General features: G+C 41.7%; 2 protein-coding genes across 3 annotated transcripts; one reads left to right on the top strand and one right to left on the bottom strand.

Moving 5' to 3' along the window:
- Nucleotides 1-10,215: 10,215 nt before the first annotated feature.
- Nucleotides 10,216-14,997, bottom strand: LOC124258368. Of its 2 annotated transcripts, none has more exons than XM_046692470.1 (3): nt 14,668-14,997; nt 12,939-13,083; nt 10,216-11,701 (listed from the first exon to the last, which is right to left on the bottom strand). In XM_046692470.1, the coding sequence occupies exons 1-3, from the start codon at nt 14,899-14,901 to the stop codon at nt 11,274-11,276; spliced, it is 807 nt and encodes a 268-aa protein (XP_046548426.1). In that variant the 5' UTR covers nt 14,902-14,997; the 3' UTR covers nt 10,216-11,273. The 2 variants fall into 2 exon arrangements, with proteins under 2 accessions (XP_046548426.1, XP_046548418.1); XM_046692462.1 differs by having other exon boundaries at nt 14,668-14,994.
- Nucleotides 14,998-21,438: 6,441 nt separating this feature from the next.
- On the top strand, nt 21,439-27,061 carry LOC124258383 (serine/threonine-protein phosphatase 6 regulatory ankyrin repeat subunit A-like). The gene is made up of 2 exons (XM_046692480.1): nt 21,439-21,695; nt 25,288-27,061. Exon 2 carries the CDS (start codon nt 25,395-25,397, stop codon nt 26,364-26,366), a length of 972 nt encoding a protein of 323 aa, XP_046548436.1. The 5' UTR covers nt 21,439-21,695; nt 25,288-25,394; the 3' UTR covers nt 26,367-27,061.
- Nucleotides 27,062-27,568: the final 507 nt, after the last annotated feature.

Genomic DNA, 27,568 nt, shown 5'->3' with positions numbered 1-27,568 from the left:
CTTGGCCAAAGTCATGGTGTGGGGACATCTAAACTGCTGCGCCAAAGTCATGGAGGGGGCGGACATCTAAACTTCTGGGCCAAAGTCATGGAGAGGGGGACATCTAAACTTCTGAACCAAAGTCATGGAGTGGGGGACATCTAAACTGCTGCGCCAAAGTCATAGAGAGGGGGGCATCTAAACTTCTGGGCCTATGTGATGGACCTGGGAACATGTAAAGTGTATCAAAGTCATGGAATACAGAACATCTAAACTTCTGGGCCAAAGTCATGGAGTGGGGCACATCTAAACTGCTGGGCCAAAGTCATGGAGGGGGGGGACATCTAAACTTCTGGGCCAAAGTCATGGAGTGGGGCACACATCTAAACTGCTGGGCCAAAGTCATGGAGGGGGGGACATCTAAACTTCTGGGGCAAAGTCATTGAGGGGGGGACATCTAAACTTCTGAGCCAAAGTCATGGAGTTGGGGACATCTAAACTTCTGAGCCAAAGTCATAGAGTGGGGGACATCTAAACTGCTGGGCCAAAGTCATGGAGTGGGGGACATCTAAACTGCTGGGCCAAAGTCATGGAGTGGGGGACATCTAAACTTCTGGGCCAAAGTCATGGAGCGGGGGACATCTAAACTTCTGAACCAAAGTCATGGAGTGGGGGACATCTAAACTGCTGCGCCAAAGTCACGGAATGGAGAACATATAAACTTTATGGGCCAAAGTCATGGAATGGGGGACATCTAAACTGCTTGGCCAAAGTCATGGTGTGGGGGACATCTAAACTGCAGGGTCAATGTGATGGACCTGGGAACACGTAAAGTGTTGGGCCAAAGCCATGGAATGGGGAACATCTAAACTGCTGGGTCAAAGTCATGGAATTGGGAAATCCTGAACTTTATGGGCCAACGTCGTGGAATTGGGAACATCTAAACTTTATGGGCCAAAGTCATGGAGTGGGGAACACCTAAACTTCTGGGTCAAAGTCATGGAATTGGGAACACCTGAACTTTATGGGCCAAAGTCATGGAGCGGGGAACATCTGAACTGCTGGGGCAAGGCCATGGAATTGGGAACACCTGAACTTTAGGGGCCAAAGTCGTGGAATTGGGAACATCTAAACTTTATGGGCCAAAGTCATGGAGCGGGGAACATCTGAACTGCTGGGGCAAGGCCATGGAATTGGGAACACCTGAACTTTATGGGCCAAAGTCATGGAGCGGGAAACTTCTGAACTGCTGGGGCAAGGCCTTGGAATTGGGAACACCTGAACTTTAGGGGCCAAAGTCATGGAGTGGGGGACATCTGAACTTTATGTATCAAAGTCATGGAATACAGAACATCTAAACTTCTGGGTCAAAGTCATGGTGTGGGGAACATTTGAACTTTATGGGCCGAAGTCATGGAATGGAGAACATATAAACTTTATGGGCCAAAGCCATGGAATGGGGAACATCTAAACTTTATGGGCCAAAGTCATGGAGTGGGGAACACCTAAACTACTGGGCCAAAGTCATGGAGTGGGGACCATCTAAACTGCTGGGCCAACGTCATGGAATGGGTAACATCTGAACTGCTGTGTCAAAGCATGGAGTGGGGAACACCTAACAAAGTGACATTGACAAAGCAATTCTGATGTTTCCCAACATCAGGCCATTTACCAGGATGTTGTGATATCCCGCATAACACGACTTTCAACCAGTATGGTAATATCACACACCACCAGGGACTGGTGACCATGTCGAAAAGGGCTAAATGTTAATTCAACCTACCTCTGAAGCTAATATGTGTCGGAATCGACGATCCGTACGTACTGGGTCATGAACCAGTCGACAGTTCAAGGTGTCCTTGGTAAAAGTGTACGCATTGCAACATGCTGTCTCCTTACAAAGATCGGCACACATTTCAATTCCAATTTGATGTTCCCAGTATAGTTTGCGAAAGGCCTTGCAAGCATCATGACTGGCCGGCTGTCTTTGTATCGAACTAGTGCCGGAAACTGTTTTAGGAGAATTACCGCTTTCTGAATGTTTTAGAAATATCAAAGAAAGTAGACCAAAGCAGAGAAAATATGCAACCTCCATCGCGGATCAGCTTGTTTCTCAATGTAATATGAATCGTACTGCGGTTAGCGGGGGCATCTCAATATTCATAACATATTCAACAGCTATCCGGGGGCATCACAAAATTCATAACATGTTCAACAGTGAGTGTGTGAGTTAAAATTTTAAGTCACATCGGCAGTATTTCAGCCATATCGTGACTATGGAAGTTGTAAATTTGCACATTTATACATCAAATAAAAACAAACGTATATACTTACCTGTCTGCGAAGAACAGTAAAGTAACTAGTCAATCACAGATGTACACTTAAAACTAACACATAACCATAAAACACATCGAACTTTAACGGTAAAATATAAAAATGGGCTACAGATTGCCAACAACTGAAGGTAGATCGCCGCAGATGTTCAACAGCTATCTGGCGGTATCTCAAATAACTATATACTATATTCAAGAGCTATCCGATGGCATCTAAAAGTTCATAACACATTCAACAGCTATCCGGGGACATCTCAAAGTTCATAACACATTCAACAGCTATCCGGGGACATCTCAAAGTTCATAAGACATTCAACAGCTATCAGGGGACATCTCAAGGTTCATAACACATTAAACAGCTATCCGGGGACATCTCAAAGTTCATAACACATTCAACAGCTATCAGGGGACATCTCAAAGTTCATAAGACATTCAACAGCTATCAGGGGACATCTCAAGGTTCATAACACATTAAACAGCTATCCGGGGACATCTCAAAGTTCATAACACATTCAACAGCTATCAGGGGACATCTCAAAGTTCATAACACATTCAACGGCTATCCGGGGGCATCTCAAAGTTCATAAGACATTCAACAGCTATCCGGGAACATCTCAAAGTTCATAAGACATTCAACAGCTATCCGGGGACATATCAAAGTTCATAACACATTCAACAGTTATCAGGGGACGTCTCAAAGTTCATAACACATTCAACAGCTATCCGGGGACATCGCAAAGTTCATAACACATTCAACGGCTATCCGGGGACATCTCAAAGTTCATAACACATTCAACAGCTATCCGGGCACATCTCAAAGTTCATAACACATTCAACAGCTATCCGGGGGCAGTTAAATGCAAAATTAAGTTGCAAAACGTAATGCAATGAGCCCTCTTCCGCAGAGCTGTCTTGTAGCTACTCTCATAATCTAACCTAGACTTACGGTAGTCGTGTAACGTTCATTTGGGTGAGTGGGCCCTGTTTGGTATGTTGCATTGGACCCGTTTCATTGTGGATTATTGTGAGGTACTTTGAAGAAAGGCGCAATGGCCACGAATGTGTGTCTAGCAGAGTAGCCAAAACAATATAAGTTGTTCACCGGTCACGAGGGGAAAAGTGGCGTAATGGTTAGCATGCTGGCCTCTCACGCTAAAAGCCCGGGTTCGAATCCCGGCGGAGACACCAAAACTTGTGACCTGGGCCTCATACTGTCCACATTGCACTCAGTCCACCCAGCTGTTTAAAATGGGTACTTGAAAAGCGGATGTACGGACCTATACGGTCGCGCCTTAGCGCTTCCATCGGGGTAATAATGTAACGCCAGAGAACAGCATCGCGTTGGATTCTAGGCGCAAAATTAGCATTATTATATTATTATTATTATTAACATGGGCTGATATACATCGAGGGTACATCAACCCATGGGCCCCGAGGGACCAGTGAACAACGTATTTATCTTCCTTCCATCGATTTGCATTCGCAGAACATCGGTAATATCCGTACATCATACGTGATTCAGTGAGTGAGTGAGTTATTATTTAACGTCACATCGGCAAAGTTTTCAGCCACATCGTGACGAGAACATATGTGACATCGAAATGGAATATATGTATATCATAAAAACCTGTCTGCAAAGGACAGTAAAACGACTAGAATATCATAATTACAACTAAAACTAGTATGGAAATTTTAAAACTAATAGCTCTATTTGGACAATACAATATAAAAACTGGCTATAGATCGCCAACAACTGAAGGTAGATCACCATACTAGGAATCATGGGGACTTTTGCTACCTGCATGGACCCTAGCTGGATTTATATCATCCCTTCAGCCGCTGGCGATTGAAATCAAATTTAGCCTCAATTAAAATGACAAAAATACCACATGTAAAACAGCTGGTAAATATAAATTTCCTTTGAGTGTTTCGGGACTTACGTACCCTCTCAGGAGGACAATGATTTTACGCTACTTCAACCCCCCTTGAGGGTACAACCACTAACAATCTCATTTACTAATTTAAACTACCAATAATAAAATATATATCTATTTACAAATCATTTAACAAATCTAATTCTTTTAAAAATGCAATAATTAAATGAGAACTTATATTACTAAAACGATCCTTCATAGTTCGTGATTTGAAATAGTTATCCCTTGTACGTGATTCAGTGTTATTCGAGATACAGAATTACTACCACGAAGTACCAAATGAGTTACCATTGATAGCGGGTTACATTGAAATGTTACTCGCTTGTAAGCGGGGTACAATGAAAATAATAGAAGAGCGCTCAGCCAGTCAGAAAGCGACATTTATGTGCGATGTAAGATAATGGATCGATAAAACTCATGTGTCTGTCAACGTTTCATCGTACGCTTGGAGATGAGGTTTAAAGGAGGTTTCACCTCGTATTATATGGAGTTAAACAGCATGTGCCTTCATGGGTCGGCGTGGACAACGACTTTTGCTTTTTTGTAGTGCCAGCACAGTACGATATGCAGCCGGGGTTTGGTAGTCGATTTAGTCACAGTATACTGACTCTGACCCGAGCAGTGCTTGTTCCATCCTCTTGGTGCAGGGGGGCAGGCAGGTGACGACAAGTACCACCGCTTAGCGTCTTTTGATATGGTGTAACCTGGGATCGAATAAAAGATTTTCTGCTTTTATGACAAATAAGCGGCTTTTTGTGGGGATGGGACCTAGAGAGGATGGGTGGGACCGAACTGGATTTTTTGGAACTAAAAATCAACCAGGATGGATGGGACCGAGCTGTGTGTGCGATCAAAACATAAAGAATCAAAACCAGAGAACTACATGTTCAAATCATTCACACACAACGCCATCGATGACTTTATTTGCTGATGCCTGTCAAGATCTCGGACTGTACGAGAAAATAGCAAAATACCTGACTATACGTCCCATTCACAAACGGACAAATGGGTGACTGTGTTTGGCTGTATGCAGACCATGTGTTTATCAACAATTCATGGACTTGTTATCAAGGATCTAGTGTTACAGAATGAACCTATTCCGAGCGAGCACAACACACACATAACAATGCTTACATTGAGGAATAATTCTTTATAGCGTGAGGGCATTGTTGTGGGTGCAAATGTAATGATGAAATGATACAATAAACAATACCATATGCAATAAACAATGTTTATCTGCTTGGAATATCCCATTAATCAATAACCCTGCTTAGTTAATGAAGTCGAAAAGCAGTGCGGTCACTGTATATTAAGGATGTCTGGTGTTGGTGGATTTCTTTACCCTGGGGTAGACTGATCTCTCTGTCTCTCTCTGTTTGTGTGTCTCTCTCCCTTTCTGTCTCTGTGTGTGTCTCTCTCAATATCAGTGTCTGTTCGGTGTCTCTCTCTCTGTCTCTGTCTCTCTGTCTCTCTGTGTCTCTCTCAATCTCAGTGTCTCTATCTCGATGTCTCTCTGTCTGTCTCTCTCTTTCTCTGTGTGTGTCTGCCTCTGCGTGTCACTCTCAGTTTCTCTCCCTCTTTCTCTGTCCCAATATCTGTGTGTGTCTCTCTCTCTGTATCTCTCCGTCTCTCTCTCTATGCCTCCCTCTCAATCTCTCTATCGCTGTCTCTCTCCCCTTTCTCTCCTTTTCGCTCACTCTCTCCGCGTGTGCGTCTGTGTCTGCGTTAGTGTATTTCTTTACCTTCGGGTAGAATGATCTCTCTCTCTCTGTCTTACTCTCTGTCTGTCTCTCTCTCGTTCTGCGTGCATCTGTGTATGACTGTATATTTTTACCTTCGGGTAGAATGGTCTTTCTCTCTCTCTCTCACTCTCTCTCTATCTATTTATCTATCTCCCTCTCTCTCTATCTCTATCTCTCTCTGTCTGTCTGTCTGTCTCTCTCTCTCTCATTCTCGCTCCGTCTGTGTTTGTGTATTTCTTTACGGGTGTCCGCCCGGGAATACCAATTGCCGCTAAAGCCACGTTTCAAGTACAAACTTCGGTGTCACGAATCGACGCGAAAGCCACAATGAGTAAGGCAATCAATATTGTTTTTTCAAATAAACTCTTTACGTTCGGGTAGAATGGTCTCTCTCTCTCTCTATCTCACACTCTCTCAATGCCCCCCACCCCTTTCCCTCTCTCTCTTTCTCTCTCTCTCACTCTGCGTGTGCATCTGTGTTTGTGTATTTCTTTACCTTCAGGTAGAATGATCTCTCTTTCTCTCTCTCTCTCCCTCTCTCTCTCTCTTATTCCCCCTTTCTATCTCACACTCTGCGTGTGTGTCTGTTTGTGTGTCTGTGTGAATGGATGTATGTTGGGGAAGGGGGATCGAGAGTGTGTGTGTGTGTATGTATGTGCACAGTTTCTGGTACAGAAATATGCCAGAGCGCCACTGTATAGGCGCATGTTTGATTGTGACTGAAAGGTTTAACATGAAACAAAGAAATGACACATTACCATATTTTTACAAAAACAGGCTATAGATCGCCAACAACTGAAGTAGATCACCATTCTAGGGTCCATGGGGACTTACAGTACCTTTGCTACCTGCATGGACCCTAGTTGGATTTACCCAACCTCTTCAGCTGCTAGCGATTGTAAGAAATGTTAAAATTAAAATAACAAGAATACAACATTTAAAAATCCTGGTAAGTTTGAATTGACTTTCACTTTTTGGGGGGAAATGACACGTGTGTGTTGTGTATGTTTTACTTGATTGTGTGTGTTTGTGAGTGAGTGTGTGTATGTTTATTTGAGTGCTTGTCGTTGAGCGTGTATTTGTGGGTGTAGAGGACGGTGTGTGTTTTGTGTGTGTGTGTGTTTGTTTGTGTGTGTGTGTGTGTGTGTGTGTGTGTGAACGTACGTGTGTGTGTGTGTGTGTGTGTGTGTGTGTGTGTGTGTGTGTGTGTGTGTGTGAACGTGAGTGTCAGTGTCTCAGTGTGAGAATGTTTGAATGATTGCAAGCGTCCTCACCCCCTGGATGCCGTGTCCTGTTTCAGACGCACATTATCATAAAATCTGAAAAATGAACGTTGTACAAGAATTTCGTTCGCCCGGCACTGGATCTGAAAACAGCTATACAATTACACATAACTGTAGTATATTCAATCTACTATCCAACGGTGTGAACGTAAGTGCAAATACTTCGACGGTCTGAAAAATAGACACTGCTAAATGTTGTCCGAAATTTTGCTATGATTCTAAAAAGTCTCCTCTTTTTATCGTGCACCGGTAAAGACACTGTCAAAGTTTCTATCTTTAAGGGAAGTGTGAGCGAACAGAACCCGATATCTGAACGACATCAGTACATATGAAAATGCTTTTGGTGCTTATGTATAACATTATACAGTCAATTTAAGTTCATCGGCAACGTTTCGGAATCATCAAAAGTGATTTCATGAAAAACTGATATCAGTGATCACTAATATGTTATTTTTTAATTTCAATATTCCAAGTAATTATCCGATTTTTACATTTCAAAACATACACCAAATAACACTGTGAATCGCGATTTCGGAATGTGTAAACAAAATGACGACATTTACGATGAAGCCTATTTTGAAAGATCATTTTCAGCACTTTAGCTTTGTCTAAAATAATGGTGGATGGTATCAAAACACAAGAAATTTCCCACAGAATTCGAAACTGTGACGTGTATTTGTGCACAAGATACATTTAGAATTTTATTGGACTTGAAAGTGAGGGTTGAGGAGGAAGGACATATATGTCCCTCTGGCATCCAGGGTGTTGAAGCGTGTCCCTATGCATGTCTTAGTACTTCTACCCAGCAGTTGACCTGTATTCGCGAATTGTGTGTCTCTCGTCATCATCCTCAACTGTCATTAACTCCTTGAAGACACCAGGGTATAAGTCATCTTAATGGTTTCTTCAGGTGATAGTTTTCAAATTTTAGTTTAACAGAACCTTGAACGTACTCTGTATGAGTATGAGCTACTGGACAAATAATTTAAAACGATCTTTTGTGTCGTGAAAGTAAAATGTCTAAGGTACAACACTAAACTGTGATGAACAAATATTAAACTGGTCACTGAAAATCAGTGATGGCATCATGTCTTCTCAAATACGGTAAACGCGCCTTTCAGTTGAGCAACAGTTACTGGAGGCAACTACTACATCAAATGTTCACATAACCTGACGTAACGTCATAAATTAATGTCATCTTCTCAGTAACAAGTCAAAATGTCGTTCTTTGTTTCGTTTTTGATCAATATGCTCGTGCTCGGTGATAAGGCTTTCAAAATCGGTATTCTTCTAAGCCTGGAAAGTGGCTTTTTCCTTTTTGAAAGGTCGTATTACTTATTTAAATTGCAACAATGGGTAATTCTGTTATGGTATAAAACCACACGGATACGGTATAAATATTACTGAGTCGTTTATTGATAATTGGTCAAAAGGCAAACAAGGCAAATGAGTCATATGTCATCAGCGTCCACAAAGACGTATGTATGGATGTGTGATGATTTCTATGTAGAAGCATGTACCCCCCAAATATATATACAAAGTAATAGCCTGAAATTATTATTGGTCCCTAACGATACGTCGCTCTCACTGAATGAATGACCCCTACCCACTCCATCAGTAATAGCCATAAATTATGATTGGTCCCTAACGGTTTTAGAACCTACTCCGATACGTCGCTCTCACCGAATGAATGACCCCTACCCACTCCATCAGTAATAGCCATAAATTATGATTAGTCCCTAACGGTTTTAGAACCTACTCCGATACGTCGCTCTCACTGAATGAATGACCCCTACCCACTCCATCAGTAATAGCCATAAATTATGATGAGTCCCTAACGGTTTTAGAACCTACTCCGATACGTCGCTCTCACTGAATGAATGACCCCTACCCACTCCATCAGTAATAGCCATAAATTATGATTAGTCCCTAACGGTTTTAGAACCTACTCCGATACGTCGCTCTCACTGAATGAATGACCCCTACCCACTCCATCAGTAATAGCCATAAATTATGATTGGTCTCTAACGGTTTTAGAACCTACTCCGATATGTCGCTCTCACTGAATGAATGACCCTACCCACTCCATCAGTAATAGCCATAAATTATGATTGGTCTCTAACGGTTTTAGAACCTACTCCGATACATCGCTCTCACCCCTACCCACTCCATCAGTAATAGCCATGAATTATGATTGGTCCCTAACGGTTTTAGAACCTACTCCGATACGTCGCTCTCACTGTAATAAAGACGTTGTTCATCCCATTATCGTTATCCTTTCTTACTCTTCCAACTTCTAATTGCCTTACATATAAGGTAAAGGTCCAGTTTAAACTTCGACCAGTGCTACCGCTCGTCATAGCAGCTGGCTTCTGATTATATCATCTGATTTGGCCAGTGGGATTAGAAATTATACAAGAACCTACCGAGTGAGCAGTCTGTAATTCCCAACATTCGACTGATTGGGAAAAACTAATTTTCAGCTCACAATTGCTTAATAAACATTTTCTGCTGAATATTCCAACCAAAAGTGAGAAGGTTGGTTTTACCAACATATATACATAGTCCCTGTTTGATTTCCCTACAGAGTTCAATTTTGAAAAAAAATCCCACTCAATAGTTCTGCGATGTGACGGTGTTCATCACTTACTGACCAGGTGGAACTGGACTTCAGTGAGTGAGTATGGTTTTACACCGCTTTAAGCAATATACCAGCCATGTCACGGCGGGGGACACCAGAAAAAGGCTTAACACATTGTATTCATGTGGAGAATCGAACCCGGAATACTTTAACCACTGGATAACCCAACCACCACTCAGGTATTTGCTCTGAGTTACATAACTCGTCGGAGGTAAATTCTGGAGGAAATACAGTAATTCATTCATTCACCCGCTCTTGGGATTTCATTCCTCGTGTGTGATGTGAATCAAAACAAACAAAATATTCTGAAAGTGACATTTATCTACAGAAGTTTTCCAACAACGAGTGCGACAGATGTCACGTGACCACCATCTCCAACAAAGGTCATGCTGACTGTGTTGTTTGTTTGGACCAGTGATTCGGGGACCGTGAACTCCCAAACGTTCCAAGTAGTGGTCCGAATAGTGCTGAAATTCTCCATAGCATCAAACAGCTTGTAGCTTGAAGACAAGGCCTGACCATTGAACTGAACTGCATTGGGCTTTGTAACAACCTTATGGTCTCTGCTCACTCCCACTCTAAGGTGAGCAGTGTGGTATCCGGAGCTGGGTAGAATGATGGTTGTCTGTGCATGTCCATTGTTGATGGGGATAAGCATGTCCTTGCCATAGTATGTGTTCTCGTTGTTCGTGCGTAGTCCAGCAAAGTTGTAGTTCGTTTTGAACTTGTAGAAGCAGGTTGATGACCCGGGGAGCCCGACGGTGCCATGAAGCTTCGATATGTTGAAATGGTAATCGGCATGAATAGCGGGATTACCATTATCGAGCAGAACACATGTTTCTTCACCCGTTGAAGGGTTGATCCAGTTGTTGGGAAAGTCCAGTTTAACATTCTCCAATTTTCTGCCATAGTTGTGAAGAAGAACTACCATCTCGTTGGTGAGAGGGTTTGCCAGGGCAAGGGGTGCAACCATTCTCTCCTGTTCACTATATTGACTTGAGACACGGAGAAACTTTTGGTCATATGTAAAGTTTTGCCAAAACATGAAGAATTTGGTTGGTTGAAGGGGATGACCATCGACAGTAAATAAGGAATTCCGAAGGGAAGCATGACCCGGGAATTGTTCATTTGAGAGGAGAAAGATGGTAACTCTGTCTATAAACTCTCTCATGTTCAGGAAGGTAAACATGAAACCGTTTGGTTGATAAATGGTTTCAAACTCTATCAGTCCATTTTGAAAATTTGGACTGACCCCGAAAACAGTACCTCTTCCAAATTCCGTGTTAACTAACTGAACATTTTTTCCTTTCTTGAGGAATGAGTAATTTTCCACCATGTCTACAGAAGCAACTAGACGAGCTTCATTTATGCCGAAAAAGGTATAATTTCCTGATTTTATACGAAGACCGTTGTAGGAATGGAAAGAAAAAGTCCAAGTGGTCAAGAGACATATCCATAAACGAAGCAGTTCTGTTCCAGTAGGCGAAGTTATTTTCGTCGGCTTGTTCTAAGGCCATACTGGTGTACGATGGTCCACAAATCTTCATTCCAAATCTTGATTTCAGTTTGTCGGCGACGGCCCTGTGGAAGTCTATATTCGTTTGTGGATCAATGATTCTTTCCACCCAATCAGGCTCATTGATGACTTCAAACATGTATGGAAGTCGTCCTCCTGTGTAGTTATTGGCACTCTCAACCATCAGCGACACAAACTCAGATGCAGCATCAACATTATTGGGGAATTTGTATCGATGTTCTGACTTATTCATCCAAACCGGCCAGCTCAAGCCTGTAAAATGAGAAGAAGAGACACGTAAGTCAAACACATCCCTGTTACTACTGATCCTGGTACCTTTAACGTTAAGTCAATTTCGGAATCCAAGCTCACACTCTCTGCCCATCACAAGGGATAAGTATTTTAATGTCACAACATTGAAGGATCTTTTTTATAATGTTAGTACTCATTTAATTATTGCATTTTTAAAAGAATTAGATTTGTTAAGTGATTTGTAAACAGATAAATATTTTATTGTTGGTAATTAAATTAGTAAATGAGATTGTTAGTGGCTGTACCCTCAAAGGGGGTTGAAGTAGCGTAAAATTATTGTCCTCCTGAGAGGGTACGTAAGTCCCAAAACATTCAAGTCAGTTTAAGTGTACCAGGTTTTTAATCGTAGTATATTTGTGTTTTTAATGTATGGCTAAATCTCAGCATCAACGCCAATGGCTGAAGGGATGGTGTAAATCCAGCTAGGGTCCATGCAGGTAGCAAAAGTACTGTAAGTCCCCATGGGCCTTAGTATGGTGATCTACCTTCAGTTGTTGGCGCTCTATAGCCCGTATTTTATATTGTATTGTCTTCTTTAATTAGAATATTTTAACTTTGCGCTAGTTTTATATTTATAACTGTGATTCTCTAGTCTTTTTACTGTCCATCGTCGACAGGTTTTAATCTTTAAAATGTTTCTACTTTTTATTGTATGGCTTGTTTTCGTCACGATATGGCTGCAATATTGCCGATGTGACGTTAAATCTTAACTCACTCACTCACTCACTCACACTCTCTGCCCTCTGTGTATATTTGTGTGTGGATAGTTGATCGTACCCGCGAAGATCCGGGTTAGAAGAAAATCCGGGTCTTCAGCAATCCATGCTTGTCGGAAAAAGGCGACAACCAAGATCGGGTGGCCAGGTTCACTGACTTGGTTGACACTTGTCATTGTATCCCAGTTCCATAGATTGATGCTTTTGCTGTTGATCACTGGACTGTCTGGTCCAGACTCAGTTATTTACAGACCGCCTCCAGATAGCTGGGATATTGCTGAGTGCAGCGTTAAACAACAAACCAACCATAGACAGGTGATCGAGCAAATTCTAACGAGAGAGTTACTGGAAGAGTGATTGAAGACTATACCACTTAAGCCAGTGTTCAGCGCTGGGACAGGACTCCAAGTCTGCATTGTCCGTAGATATCTCGGTCTATGTTCCTCTCTTCCTATACTGCTTGAAACGTTTTAATGACTTACCCTGTATGTTCCAGACCATGTTAGAGATGTTATTCCCATAGCCATTCAGCTCCATCATGTACGTCGCCCAAGTCGTTGCCTGGCGTGCTGGGTCCTGGAGGTACGTCGGGTCTGGGTAACCAGGCTGAGTAGGGCTTTGCGGCCACTGAATGAAATAGAAAGACGTGGTATATATTAGCCAGTTATCTCGGTGGAAGAAAACTGTAAATATGTGCAAAACTTTCATGTGAGGGTTAACCCGTGGAAGATCCAGGTTAGAATTGGTCGTCAGTAACCCATGCTTGTCGTAAGAGGCGACTGACGGGATTGGGTGGTCAGGCTTGCTGACTCATCGTATCCTAATTGCGTAGAACGATGCTCATGATGTTTATCACTAGATTGCCTCGATTATTTACAGGCCACGGCCATATAGCTGGAATGTTGCTGAGTGCAGCGTTAAACAACACATGTAAGGATTACATACAACATATGTTCCTTGGACAGGATTGCTAAACAAAGATTTGTTTTCAAAGGGTGATAGAAACTGAGATTACCAAATAGGTTATTAGACCCTGGTAAGTTCAAGTAGTTGTACTTCAATTACATGCTGTATGTGTAATATATAAATAATGCTTGTATTTAATTAGTGAACATTCCATGATTTCTTATTTGTTTGTTTGTGGCAACACTTCAGCTGTATGGCAGCTGTCTTTAAATAATCGAGGCTGGACAGACAATCCAGTGACTACCATCAAGAGTATCGATCTTCGCAATTGGGATATGATGACATGTGTCAAAGAAGTCAGCAAACTAATCTAATCCCGATTCTATGTATTTAGCGCCCCGGATGTATAACTTATATAAATTGGGGTAGGGGAAATTCTGTATTCCACATTTTTTTGCAGCGCTTTTTGGAGAGGGGTTGCTACGTCGAATAGGGGGTATAACCTTGTAAGATTAGAAGTCATATATTCTAGAAAAACAGTTCATCATTGTTATATATAGTGTATTAGTTGCATATCTGATCTCCGAAATGACCATAGTGAATTACACTACATGTTCGACTTACTGTCTTGGTTTGTTAAACACGTGCTTGAAATTAATCAGTTTCGTACCTCCCCTAAGAGTTAAACAAAAACCATTGTCACAATTTTACTTACCATACTTACTCCTAGTTAAATCCATATCGTATAGCCCTGCATTTCTGTTCTGGTGTCAGCCGCTCTCATATTGCTAGAATATTGCTAAAAGCGGCGTAAAACCCCTCACTAACTCGTGCATGGCTGGTCTGATATTTTTTGTTCCCGTTTACAATATCTTCGTGAACAAGGGAAGGCTTAAGGGTCTTAGTATGTGTGGATCTTGGCTAAGTGGTGGCACTGTGCTATATTTTGGTACCAGTGTCCATGAAAGACACACCCTTGGATCTTTTGAATATAATTCTTCATTTACGTCTATGTGCACATACCAATGGAACTAACAAACACTTGCAGCAGAGAAAAAAAGATAAAATAACATCAGTGGTAGACAATTGAGTAGTTGTAGTATCAACAACAATCTGCCCCATGGTCATAAAAATACATTAACTCACACTCGGACTGCCAAGTTAAACTTTTAAGGAAGGTAAAACAATATCCTAACAATATTCTCCTCAAAGTATGAATTCTGTAGGTATACATCAACAAGGACATTGAATTATATTCCCTAAATTCCTATTAGGTATGCTTAATGCTTTTTACCTTGTACTTACATTGACAAAAAGACCATTCCTCAAGTCTCTGTTCACCCACCGTCCGGCAGCCACCCCGATACTCTTACACTTTGGAATTAGGTTCTGCTGGGTGAGGCCGTTTATCTTATTCCATCTTTCAGGTTCATAATGTGCACGTCCACCTTGGGAGAGCCACTCGTTGTAGATTGTGACGGTTGTGTCAGCGAACGCCGCTCCAAACAGTAACAAGGAGTAGAGAAGCAGTAACAACATTCTGTAGTGAAAGTATGATACTTCTGTTCACCAGCAGGAACCTTTTAATGTTTGTCTTGAACACAGTGAGAGCAGCATGTGGCAGTTTTATATATATATCTAAAATTTGAGATAAGAGTAAACAATGTGGATGATAAGACCGGAGGTCTCAAACTCAACTGTTAACCTCAGCTCATTCTGCATTATTTCAACGTCAATTTTAAAGTGTGTCAAGCTATCATACCATGAACTCGGCGCAGCTGGAATAAATTTGAGAAAAGAAGTATTATCTCGTCCAAAGTGACCCTGACTCAGCAGAAAGTTCCCCGAAGTTGCCCGGTTTAGGGACAAAACATGTTTTGCAGTGTTATGAGTGAGTTAAGATGTAAAGTCACATCGGCAATATTTCAGCCATATAGTTACTAGTTCGAAATTCATAATACATACATATAATATATACAACCCTGTCAACGAAGGACAGTAGAATTACTAGGTTATCACAAATGAGTTAAAACTAGCTAGCATATATCTTTAAAAGTAGAAAATTATATTTGGACAATACAATATAAAAATGGGCTATTGATCGTCAACAACTGGAGGTAGATCACCATACTAGGGCCCATGGAGACTTACATTACTTTTGCTACCTGCCTGGGCCCTAGCTGTACAGTCGTGTTGGATACATACGTGTGATATAGACATGTTGTACACACGTGTTGGATACATACGTGTGATATAGACATGTTGTACACACGTGTTGGATAGATACGTGTGATATAGACATGTTGTACAGACGTGTTAGATACATACATGTGATATAAACAAGTTGTACAGGCGTGTTAGATACATACTATCTCCTTAATATCTCCTACGTAGGACCTACTATCTCCTTAATATCTCCTACGTAGGACCTACTATCTCCTTAATATCTCCTACGTCGGACCCACTATATCCTTAATATCTCCTACGTAGGACATACTATATCCTTAATATCTCCTACGTAGGACCTACTATCTCCTTAATATCTCCTACGTGGGACCTACTATATCCTTAATATCTCCTATCTCCTAGGACATACTATCTATCTCCTAAATATCTCCTACGTAGGACATACTATCTCCTTATTATCTCCTACGTAGGACCTACTATCTCCTTAATATCTCCTACGTAGGACCTACTATCTCCTTAATATCTCCTACGTAGGACCTACTATCTCCTTAATATCTCCTACGTAGGACCTACTATATCTCCTTAATATCTCCTACGTAGGGACCTACTATCTCCTTAATATCTCCTACGTAGGACCTACTATCTCCTTAATATCCTCCTACGTAGGACCTACTATCTCCTTAATATCTCCTACGTGGGACCCACTATCATCCTTATATCTCCTTACCTACGTGCACATGGGACCTACTATCTCCTTAATATCTCCTACGTAGGACCTACTATCTCCTTAATATCTCCTACGTGGGACCTACTATATCCTTAATATCTCCTACGTGGGACATACTATCTCCTTAATATCTCCTACGTGGGACCTACTATCTCCTTAATATCTCCTACGTAGGGACCTACTATCTCCTTAATATCTCCTACGTGGGACATACTATATCCTTAATATCTCCTACGTGGGACATACTATCTCCTTAATATCCTACGTGGGACATACTATCTCCTTAATATCTCCTACGTGGGACCTACTCCTTAATATCTCCTACGTAGGACATACTATCTCCTTAATATCTCCTACGTAGGACCTACTATCCCTTAATATCTCCTACGTGGGACCTACTTATCTCCTTAATATCTCCTACGTACGTAGGACCCACTATATCCTTAATATCTCCTACGTAGGACATACTATCTCCTTAATATCGCCTACGTAGGACATACTATCTCCTTAATATCGCCTACGTAGGACCTACTATCTCCTTAATATCTCCTACGTAGGAGATGGTACATCTTGTTTATTAATATATGAGTATATACACAACTAATGTTCGGTGAGGTGAAAGGGAAATTGTTAAGAATCCTGCGATTATTTGGATGAGTCACACGGAATCATTACGTCTAGCAACCACGTCCGGACTAGACAATAATTTCTCCATTTTTTTTAATATTACATTTTATGTCTACTGGTAGGCTGGTAACGGCTGGAAAGTATTTACATTTCAAATCGGGGTACTGGGTGACGCTTAATGATGTTATTACGATCGTTGACATGTGTATGCCAATGGTAGCAATTGAATTATTGCAGAAAAAGTTCCTTTTTAAGGTTCGGATTAGGAAGTATGGCTATTATATTAAGTTTAGACATGTTTGGTTATGCAGGACTATATGCAGTATTACTTTACAGTGTTATTGTGTATATGCATTCCGTTAAGGTGACGTGGACCTTGTTCTATTGATAATTGCAGTTATGGAGATTTGGCAATGGTTATGTTTGATCTATCATGCATGCGTCTCTTTATACACAGAGATAGAGATAGGGGTTGGGGGTGAGGGGTTATGATATGAAACTCTGGTTATAACACGTCCTCCGCAAGTTGTTGCTTGTCTTCAGTTGGATCTAGGTTGGATCGGATACAGCGCTCGTTGTTTGTTTGTTTGTTCCTGATTGTTTACAAGTAGACTCGACTGAGGTGGAAAAGTGATGAATGCGGCATAAAACAAAGGAAATGCAAAAATGCATAGAATTGTCATTCTAGTTCTTTGTTAACCGCTGTAACATAAAAACCATACAATAGCCAATGATCAATGTCCCTCGCATTAAATATGTCGCATAGCCTACCGACCCGATCCACTTGAAGTCCTCTCGGACCACAAGCATAAGTTACTGGGGTCTAGTTCTATCACAGAATCGTCATGATGTGAAATGCCACAAACTCCACAGGCTGTAATATTTATTCACAAGAAGATGGTGACGTTTTATCTTGGAGGAAGGTCAGGAAAAATATTGTTGACAAACATTTCTGTGTCGACTTAGCTACTACACTCGACCGGCTTCTGAATCGTGGGACTATGTATATATTTAATTGTTCTCGTCACGATATGGCTGAAATATTGCCGATGTGACGTTAAATTTTTACTCACTCACTCTGAATCGTGGGAATAAGCATGCATAGATTTCCGTTGATAGTCAAGACGGTCTAGATCCGTCTATCTGCGCTTGAAGTGGCTCATGGCCAAGCCACTCATCAGAAGCTGTCTGCGTCTGACTGACTATCATGGGCTTGGGATGGTTGTTTGAAGGTATAAGCGTGTAATGGCTGAAGGTGTAGGCTAGTGATAGCTATGTGAAGGTGTAAACATGGGCATGTCTGTGTGAAGGTGTAGGCTTGGGACGGCTATGTGAAGGTGTAAGCTTGTGATGGCCACGAGCAGGTGTAGGCTTGGAATGGTTATGAAGCTTGAAGGTCTTAGATGTACATTGGGTGTGCATATCTGCAAATTTCGGCGACTGAAACGTCTTGCTTTCTCCTTTATATTGTTGTTACTCTCTCATTAAAGTCACAATACTGATGTGATGACGGTCTATGCGAACTGATAAACGTTTTCCGAAAGACCCAAATCTATATCTAGGTAATTGAAATACGATATTATTTGTACGAAGCAGACTTCAGTGAGTGAGTGAGTGAGTTAGACTTTAACGTCACCTCGGCAATATTTCAGCCATATAGTGACGAGAATTGTTTTACATAAACAATAAATTAAAGTTGCTAAATAATCAGTCATCGAAGGACTGTAAAATAACTAGAGTATCACAGATGGAGTCTAAAACTAGCATGAACATGTTAACTATTTTATTTACGAAGACAATACAATATAAAAACGGGCTATAGATCGCCAACAACTGAAGGTAGATCACCATACTAGGAGCCATGGGAAGCAGACTTCAGAGTCGCGAAGATTACTGATAACCAATACAGAGCAGCCACATGTACAATAGAGCTCCCCTTTTACCAAGCAAGCTGTGTGTTTGACGAAATAGGAACACAAGATACACATATGGGAATACGATACACACATTACCTACATCAACACAGAGCAGCCACATGTACAATAGAGCTCCCCTTGTACCAAGCAAGCTGTGTGTTTGACCTAGGAACACAAGATACATATATGGGAATACGATACACACATTACCTACATCTACACAGGGCAGCCATGTACAATAGAGCTCCCCTTGTACCAAGCAAGCTGTGTGTTTGACAAAATAGGAACACAAGATACACATATGGGAATACGATACACACATTACCTACATCTACACAGGGCAGCCACATGTACAATAGAGCTCCCTTGTACCAAGCAAGCTGTGTGTTTGACAAAATAGGAACACAAGATACACATATGGGAATACGATACACACATTACCTACATCTACACAGGGCAGCCACATGTACAATAGAGCTCCCCTTGTACCAAGCAAGCTGTGTGTTTGACAAAATAGGAACACAAGATACACATATGGGAATACGATACACACATTACCTACATCTACACAGGGCAGCCACATGTACAATAGAGCTCCCCTTGTACCAAGCAAGCTGTGTGTTTGACAAAATAGGAACACAAGATACACATATGGGAATACGATACACACATTACCTACATCTACACAGGGCAGCCACATGTACAATAGAGCTCCCCTTGTACCAAGCAAGCTGTGTGTTTGACAAAATAGGAACACAAGATACTGTGTGTTGTACAATGACTCCCCTTGTACCAATAGGAACACAAGATACACATATGGGAATACGATACACACATTACCTACATCTACACAGGGCAGCCACATGTACAATAGAGCTCCCCTTGTACCAAGCAAGCTGTGTGTTTGACAAAATAGGAACACAAGATACACATATGGGAATACGATACACACATTACCTACATCTACACAGGGCAGCCACATGTACAATAGAGCTCCCCTTGTACCAAGCAAGCAAGCTGTGTGTTTGACAAAATAGGAACACAAGATACACATATGGGAATACGATACACACATTACCTACATTATATACAGTTCTACTGTTATACAGGGTACCATTATTATACACAGCGTACGTCCTGGCAAAATGATCCTTCATGTATTGTGTCAATTGGTTGCAGCTGTCACTTAGCCTTCTTTTGGCGGTTCGGCTCAGCGGATGACTTGAAAATTATTGACTGTCACATAATCATTAAGAATTCATCACTTTTCCAAGAAATATCGAACTGAAAAAAAATCCTGCATAGAAATATATTGTCATTAAGATCTTCATTACTTTCTGTGGATTATAATAAATGGTTATGTTCACTGAATGTTTCCTTGTTTAGTAATACGATTCCGTGTCAGAAATGTGGCGCAATGTGTATAGTGTGTGTCTTTAGAAATTATCACTAGCAGCTGAGGAACGTTCTTACAAGTCTCACAAGTATGTGATGGAGACTACAGAGGTAGAGTGTGACTACAAGGGACAATGAATTCAGCCTGCCGTTCTCTGTTCTCGTAACTTTATGCTAGAATTACAGTGAATCCCTGTGTGATTTTAAACGAACTCACTTATCCTACCCACTCAATCACTCACAAACACACTCACTCACTCACTCACTCAACCACTCAACCACTCACTCACTCACTCACTCAACCACTCAACCACTCACTCAACCACTCACCCACCCAATCCTTCGTTTGAAAACATTGTGTGGAAACATCTACTGTCTCTGCAGTTTCTACAAAGTACCGGACAGAATACTGACTGACTGAATTTAGTTTTACGCCGCTTTTAGCAATATTCCAGCTATATCACGGCGGGGGACACCAGAAATGGGCTTCACACATTGTGCCCATGTGGGGAATCGAACCCGGGTCTTCGGCGTGACGAGCCAACGCTTTAACCACTAGGCTACCCCACCGCCACGGGACAGAATATCTTCCCTGTATCCCGAACCTTTCGACTGACTTAACATTATCACCCCTGTATCCCAAACGCTTCGATCAACTCAACATTATACAGTGAGTAATTGTTTTGATTGATATAATCAGATATGTCATTTTATACTATCGTCCAGAAGAAGGTACACACTAGACAATTGGGTTTGATACAGCAATAATAGAGGTAATCAAAACGTTGTCTGTAAAACTTCATACCTAAGGTCCAAAACACATTAATGATAACAGTATTCATAACCGATTATTTTTTGTTACATATTTTGCAAACATTAAACAAGTACATACTTGAGTCTGTATTTGTCCATTTTTTATTGACATATACGCTTTATCAAACCACACTGTGAGAATAAAATTTGTGTGCACATACGAATACACCTATCAACATAATCAACTCCCCAGATCGTTGATCTTGCTGCCATTTATCATATCCAGACTGGATATACGACGTTAACATTAAACTATCTCTACCTGTTGTCCCTACATGTCCCTCCATGTCCCACCATGTCCCCACACCTCCCTACATACTGAAGCCCCTGTGTTGTATCATGCTGCATTACTCAAGTGTGCGCTCACAACAGACAGGCTTTTATACGTGCCTTCAGCTATCTTGTCATTGTGCAGATATACGGCTTCCATTGACAGCGTGGAATGTAACCGGTTTGGTGATTACACACAATACTGCGCCATGTTGTAAAGAGTATGACAGGCCGTTACAGAAAACATCTATTCAGCATTCATACCGTATGGGAACCCTATTGACCCAGCGGCGACTGTCACGGTATGATTGTTATCATGTGTATGCTGTAGTCGAAGCAAGTCGCCTCGCTGATGTCTGTTGATGTCAACTCACCACAGACTGTCACTAGCTTCACAGGTATGTTGATTAGTTTATGTAGTTTGGTAGGTGTGTTAATGCTGTGTGAGAGAGTGAGGCACGCTGATCTACAAGGCAGTTTGGCTGGACTGAGATCTCCAATATACGTGGGAGAAACATATGGTTGTTTCAATGTCCGGAGGGGCAAGCATGTGTGACTTGTTTCTGTGCTTGTATGTTGAGGAAAGGCAGCGTGTGTGAAGGGTTGCTGAGTTTGTGTTTATCGTGTGTGTGCACATGATCAGGGCCATGGACAGAAGGGGGGCGTTTTTTGTGGGTGTCCACAGTCCCGAGTGATGGCAGTACCACATTGGGCCGACCTGTTTTAATTCTGGATATGCATCGAAAGCGCGCTGTGATACCATGGTCACTCACTTGGAACAGACTGACCTCTTTCAGCAACAGGTAACGTCAAGCACGGTGGTGTGTAGATGAGGCGACATGTGAAATAGCTTCGTGTGTGTATGCTTCTCTGTCATGAAAAGGTAGTAACGTCAAGCATGGTGGTGTGTAGAAAAGCTTCGTGTGTGTGTCTGTGTCTGTGTGTGTGTGTCTTTCAGCAACAGGTAACGTCAAGCATGGTGGTGTGTAGATGAGGCGAAATGTGGAAAAGCTTCGTGTGTGTGTGTGTGTATGTGTGCCATCAACAGGTAGTAACGTCAAGCATGGGGGTGTGTATATGAGGCGACATGTGGAATAGCTTCGTGTGTGTGTGTGTGTGTGTGTCTGCCATCAACAGGTAGTAACGTCAAGCTTAGTGGTGTGTAGAAGAGGCGACATGTGGATTAGCTTCGTGTGTGTGTGTGTGTGTGTCTGTCATCAACATGTAGTAACGTCAAGTATGGTGGTGTGTAGATGAGGCGACATGTGGAATAGCTTCGTGTGTGTATGTGTGTGTGTGTCTGTCATCAACATGTAGTAACGTCAAGCATGGGTGTGTGTAGATGAGGCGACATGTGTAATAGCTTCGTGTGTGTTTGTATGTGTGTGTGTCTGCCATCAACGGGTAGTAACGTCAAGCATGGGTGTGTGTATATGAGGCGACATGTGGAATAGCTTCGTGTGTGTGTCTGTGTGTGTGTGTGTGTGCCTGCCATCAACAGGTAGTAACGTCAAGCTTAGTGGTGTGTAGAAGAGGCGACATGTGGATTAGCTTCGTGTGTGTTTGTGTGTGTGTGTCTGTCATCAACATGTAGTAACGTCAAGTATGGTGGTGTGTAGATGAGGCAACATGTGGAATAGCTTCGTGTGTGTATGTGTGTATGTGTGCCATCAACAGGTAGTAACGTCAAGCATGGGTGTGTGTATATGAGGCGACATGTGTAATAGCTTCGTGTGTGTTTGTGTGTGTGTGTGTGTCTGTCATCAACATGTAGTAACGTCAAGTATGGTGGTGTGTAGATGAGGCAACATGTGGAATAGCTTCGTGTGTGTTTGTGTGTGTGTGTCTGTCTTCAAAAGGTAGTAACGTCAAGCATGGTGGTGTGTAGAATAGCTTCGTGTGTGTGTGTGTGTCAGACACAGTCTGTCATCAACTGGTAGTAGTAACGTCAAGCATGGTAGTGTGTAGATGAGGCAACGTGTGTGTGTCTGTCATCAACAGGTAGTAACGTCAAGCATGGTAGTGTGTAGAATAGCTTCGTCTGTGTGTGTGTGTGTGTTAGTCTTTCAGCAATATCTACAAACGTGCGTGTGCGTGTGTCTGTGCGTGTGTGTGTGTAGTCCAGTTCAATAGTGCTAACCCACTCCATTTCCACACACGATACTGAGCTGGCCAGTATCCGACGCCAGGCAGTATGCGAAGCCGAGGGGGGTTTACAGCCCTACTGAATGGAATCAATAAGTATCAAATTATGTCGTGTTCTGGTGTGACACAACCGGGAATCGAACAACGACCTTTCTCTCCCTGTACTGACGCTCCACACGACTACGAACAAATTACATGTAAAATCAGCACTTTTTGTAAGGGAACAATCTAAAGGAGTTACTCCTGCAAAATGATGGCATATCTTTAAATAATTATTATATTCGACCTTCTATATGCAAACATATTGCACAGTATGCCATTGTAAAGAGCATTAAGTACACCAATACATGCATAAAGAAACTACAGGCCCATATAATCGGAAAATCAACATCCATATCTTAGAGACGTGTGACAGCCCATAACCTTACCGAGTTCCACCCAGGAGGAAATACTCCCGTTGCCAGCACTACACTAAACGCCAAAAGAAACGTTACCCTCCTTCCTTAATGACGGAGGTACCTATCTTCAGCTGGCGTTGTGATGCGTGGACGTCCACTCCTTGGTCTGTCTACGGTGACCCCGGTCTGTCTGTAGCGCTGAATAAGTCTTATAACCGTGATACGGTGGCATCTGAAGGCGTTGGCAACAGCATTGTATGTCGACCCCATCTGCATCATCCCGATGGCTCTTTCTCTCTCTTCAGCTGTTAATCTTGGCATATTTCTCGTACATGTGTATCACACCATGCATTCTAGGCTATCTTTATACCCTATAGAATCATTCTACACGTGAAATGGATGAAAATACTGCTTGAATATTGCTACTTTTGGCGATTCATATTGCTGTGTATAAACAGAAAATGGAAAAATGTTACTTTGCAAGCCAAAATGTTAACAAAGAAAATTTTTAGATGTTCCTAAACACTTTTTCACAATATCAAAGACACGTTATACTTGTTTTCACTAATGCAAATCAGCAGAATATTTAAAAACTGAAATCATAGGAATGATTATTTTTCAATTTTACACACTCTACAACAGTTGTGTCTTGTTTTAATAGTTCAAAAATGGTGACTTGAAATAGTTTATCCTTGTCTCAAAGCAGAATTTTATTTCGCCCTTTCTTTTGGACATCTAAATCACTGTTATTGGTTGATTTCGCCATGGTCGAAAATAGGACAATTTAACTATTCTGAAAAGATGCATTCCACCTTACTATGAATGCATTTGAGAATTTGTTTTCGTGATTTGAATAAAACTGTGTTGTTAAGATTTCTTGTCAACTAATCCCTTCTAACATATCCTTGATAGTTTTAAGTAATTCATAAAGGTAGGAGGGTAACGTTTCTTTTGGCGTTTAGTGTATAGCTTCTGCCCTCGCTAGTGATCCCTACTTATCTACTTACCGCACCGGGGTGACAAACCACGAGAATACGCATTTGTTGTAATTGAGCCAAAGTATAAGAAATCAATAACTTGATCTCGAAAAATCTGCGAATGATAGGTGGCCGCGTGGGTTAGGTATGCGAGAATGTCACTTGACGTACCTTCAAGAGTTTGCCTTGATTGTCACGCACAAGTGTCTCAAGGTCACACAAACCTTTAAACGTTTAAACGGTAACGAGATATGCAACTGCATTTCATGACGTACGGTTGAACGCGTGTAGCGTAAAATGCAACAGGATATAAAGAAGTACGGTTAAATGTGTAACGTTACATGCAGCTTCCTTTCATGACGTACGTACAAACTGTAACGTTATATATAACAGCGTCCGATGACGTACGTGTATATGTGTGAATATACAATAAAACGACACTCCAATAACATTTTATTTCCATATTCCAGAGACAGAGCCAACAATCCAGTGTGCACAGAACCGACATTTACAGAACAGCAAAATAAGTTGGTAACTGAAAAAGAACAGAAGTAAAAATAGTTGGACTGGTTGTGCTATGATGTATAAAAATAAAGGTGACTCGCCTCTTCACATAGCAGCCGAATTCGGGTCGGAATATAATGTTGAGCTCTTGGTGGAATCTCGAGCCAATGTGAACTCTCAGAACAGCCACGGTGACACTCCACTCCACAAGGCAGCAGGAAGGAGATCAGTGGACTGTGTGGAGCTGCTTCTTGAGGCTGGAGCTGATGCCAATCTCAAGAACAATGCTGGTGACACCCCACTCCACATAGCTGGCGAGAGAGGCTCAGTACAATCATTAAGACTGTTATTAAAGTTCGGAGCCTATGTGAACGATCGGAACAGTGTAGGAAACACATCCCTTCACCGAGCTGCTAAAAGACGGTCAGTAGATTATGTAAACGTACTGTTAGCAGCGGGAGCTAGTCGGTACTTGAGGAACATGGCAGGCGACACAGCTTTCCATGCAGCAGCCGAGATGGGAGTTTCAGAGAGTGTGGCTGCATTGATGAAAGACATGGTTGATGTTAACATACAGAATACGATAGGTAACACCCCACTCCATAAAGCGGCTTCAAGGGGCCATTGCAGTTGTGTTGGTGAATTGTTGAAGGCTGGTGCTGATGTGAACATCCAGAACAGAAGGGGTTCAACAGCGCTTCACAGAGCCGGGAGAACCTCGTACGAGTGTCTTAAGCAGATGTTGGAACAAGGTGTTGATACCAGTAGCATGTTTCTCCCAGAGGAGAATGGTTGTGATGGGAGTTCTAGGATGTGGGTAGATGTAAACGTTCAGGACAATAGAGGCGACACACCCCTACACAGAGCAGCAGAGTATGGCTCTACGGAAAACGTTGAGGTTCTGCTGAAAGCTGGGGCGGATCTTCGAGTGAAGAACAAGAGAGGAGACACACCTCTGCACAAAGCCACGTACAGGGGACATAAGAATTGCGTAAACGTCTTGTTGAATACTTTAAAGCCAAAGGAATGCGCAACCCCTTTTTAACGTGATACTGAGAAAAATATTAAAATCCGAGACATATATTTTGAGTATTGGTCTTGGTGATGTGAGTTGCATGGATGTCCCGTCACTGACGACTGAAAACTGTATATGCTCCATACATAACGGTGGTATTGATTTGTGACAAGCTGGGATTGAAATTGATTAACAGCTGTTGCTACTGCTGCTGATATCGATGCACACCTGATGCTGATATTGATGCAGGGCTGGAGAAAACATAACAGTTAAGCTTTGGCTGGTATTCATGTATGGGTAACTTCAATGTTGAAACTCGTCCAGTGATGATAGTGATGTCCAGTTAGCGTTGACAGTGACGTGTGGTTGTGTGGACCTTGATTGCAGTGATTGTTATTGACACAGAACTCTTTATGATACTGATATTTGCCTAAGGTTGATATTGATTTACTAGTGGTGTTGTTATGGCTATAGCTATATTGATGCAAGGCTAAAGCTGATATTGAGGCAAGGCTAAACCTGATATTGAGGCAAGGCTAAAGCTGATATTGATGCATGACAAAAGCTGATATCGATGCATGGATAAATCTGATATTGATGCAAGCAAGACCAAAGCTGATATTGACGCAAGGCTAAATCTGATATTGAGGCAAAGCTAAATCTGATATTGATTCTAGGCTAAAGCTGATATTGATGCATGACTAAAGCTGATATCGATGTAAGGCTAAAGCTGATATCGATGCAAGGCTAAAGCTGATATTGATGCTAGGCTAAAGCTGATATTGACGCAAGGCTAAATCTGATATTGAGGCAAAGCTAAATCTGATATTGATTCTAGGCTAAAGCTGATATTGATGCATGACTAAAGCTGATATCGGTGTAAGGCTAAAGCTGATATTGAGGCAAGGCTAAAGCTGATATTGATGCTAGGCTAAAGCTGATATTGATGCATTGCTAAAAGGGGGGATCAATAAGTAGAAGCATACTGCATGAAGTTCGTTCGTTCATTCGTTCGTTCGTTCGTTGTCTGGCCCAGACTCGATTATTTACAGGCCGCTGTCACATTGCTTAGTAAGGCGTTAAACAACAATCAAATATAGAGTATAGAGACTGGCGTTCTTAGAAGGGCAAGCACTCTTTTTTATTAACTCATATTTCATTTCTAAATTACACAAAGAAACAAGGTATCACAGTTTGGATCTTTGATACAAAATATGACGCTCTTATCCAGA

This window comes from Haliotis rubra, unplaced genomic scaffold (genome assembly GCF_003918875.1).
Source record: "Haliotis rubra isolate DU_JTF1 unplaced genomic scaffold, ASM391887v1 Scf1172, whole genome shotgun sequence".
NCBI lineage: Eukaryota > Metazoa > Mollusca > Gastropoda > Lepetellida > Haliotidae > Haliotis > Haliotis rubra.
Note: the sequence above shows the minus strand (reverse complement) of the source record. Positions and strands in the feature narration are given on the sequence as shown.

Coding starts and splice junctions, on each gene's coding strand:
- LOC124258368 (XM_046692462.1), bottom strand. CDS start 11,248: ATGGTGGAAAATTACTCATTCCTCAAGAAAGGAAAAAATGTTCAGTTA.
- LOC124258383 (XM_046692480.1), top strand. CDS start 25,395: ATGATGTATAAAAATAAAGGTGACTCGCCTCTTCACATAGCAGCCGAA.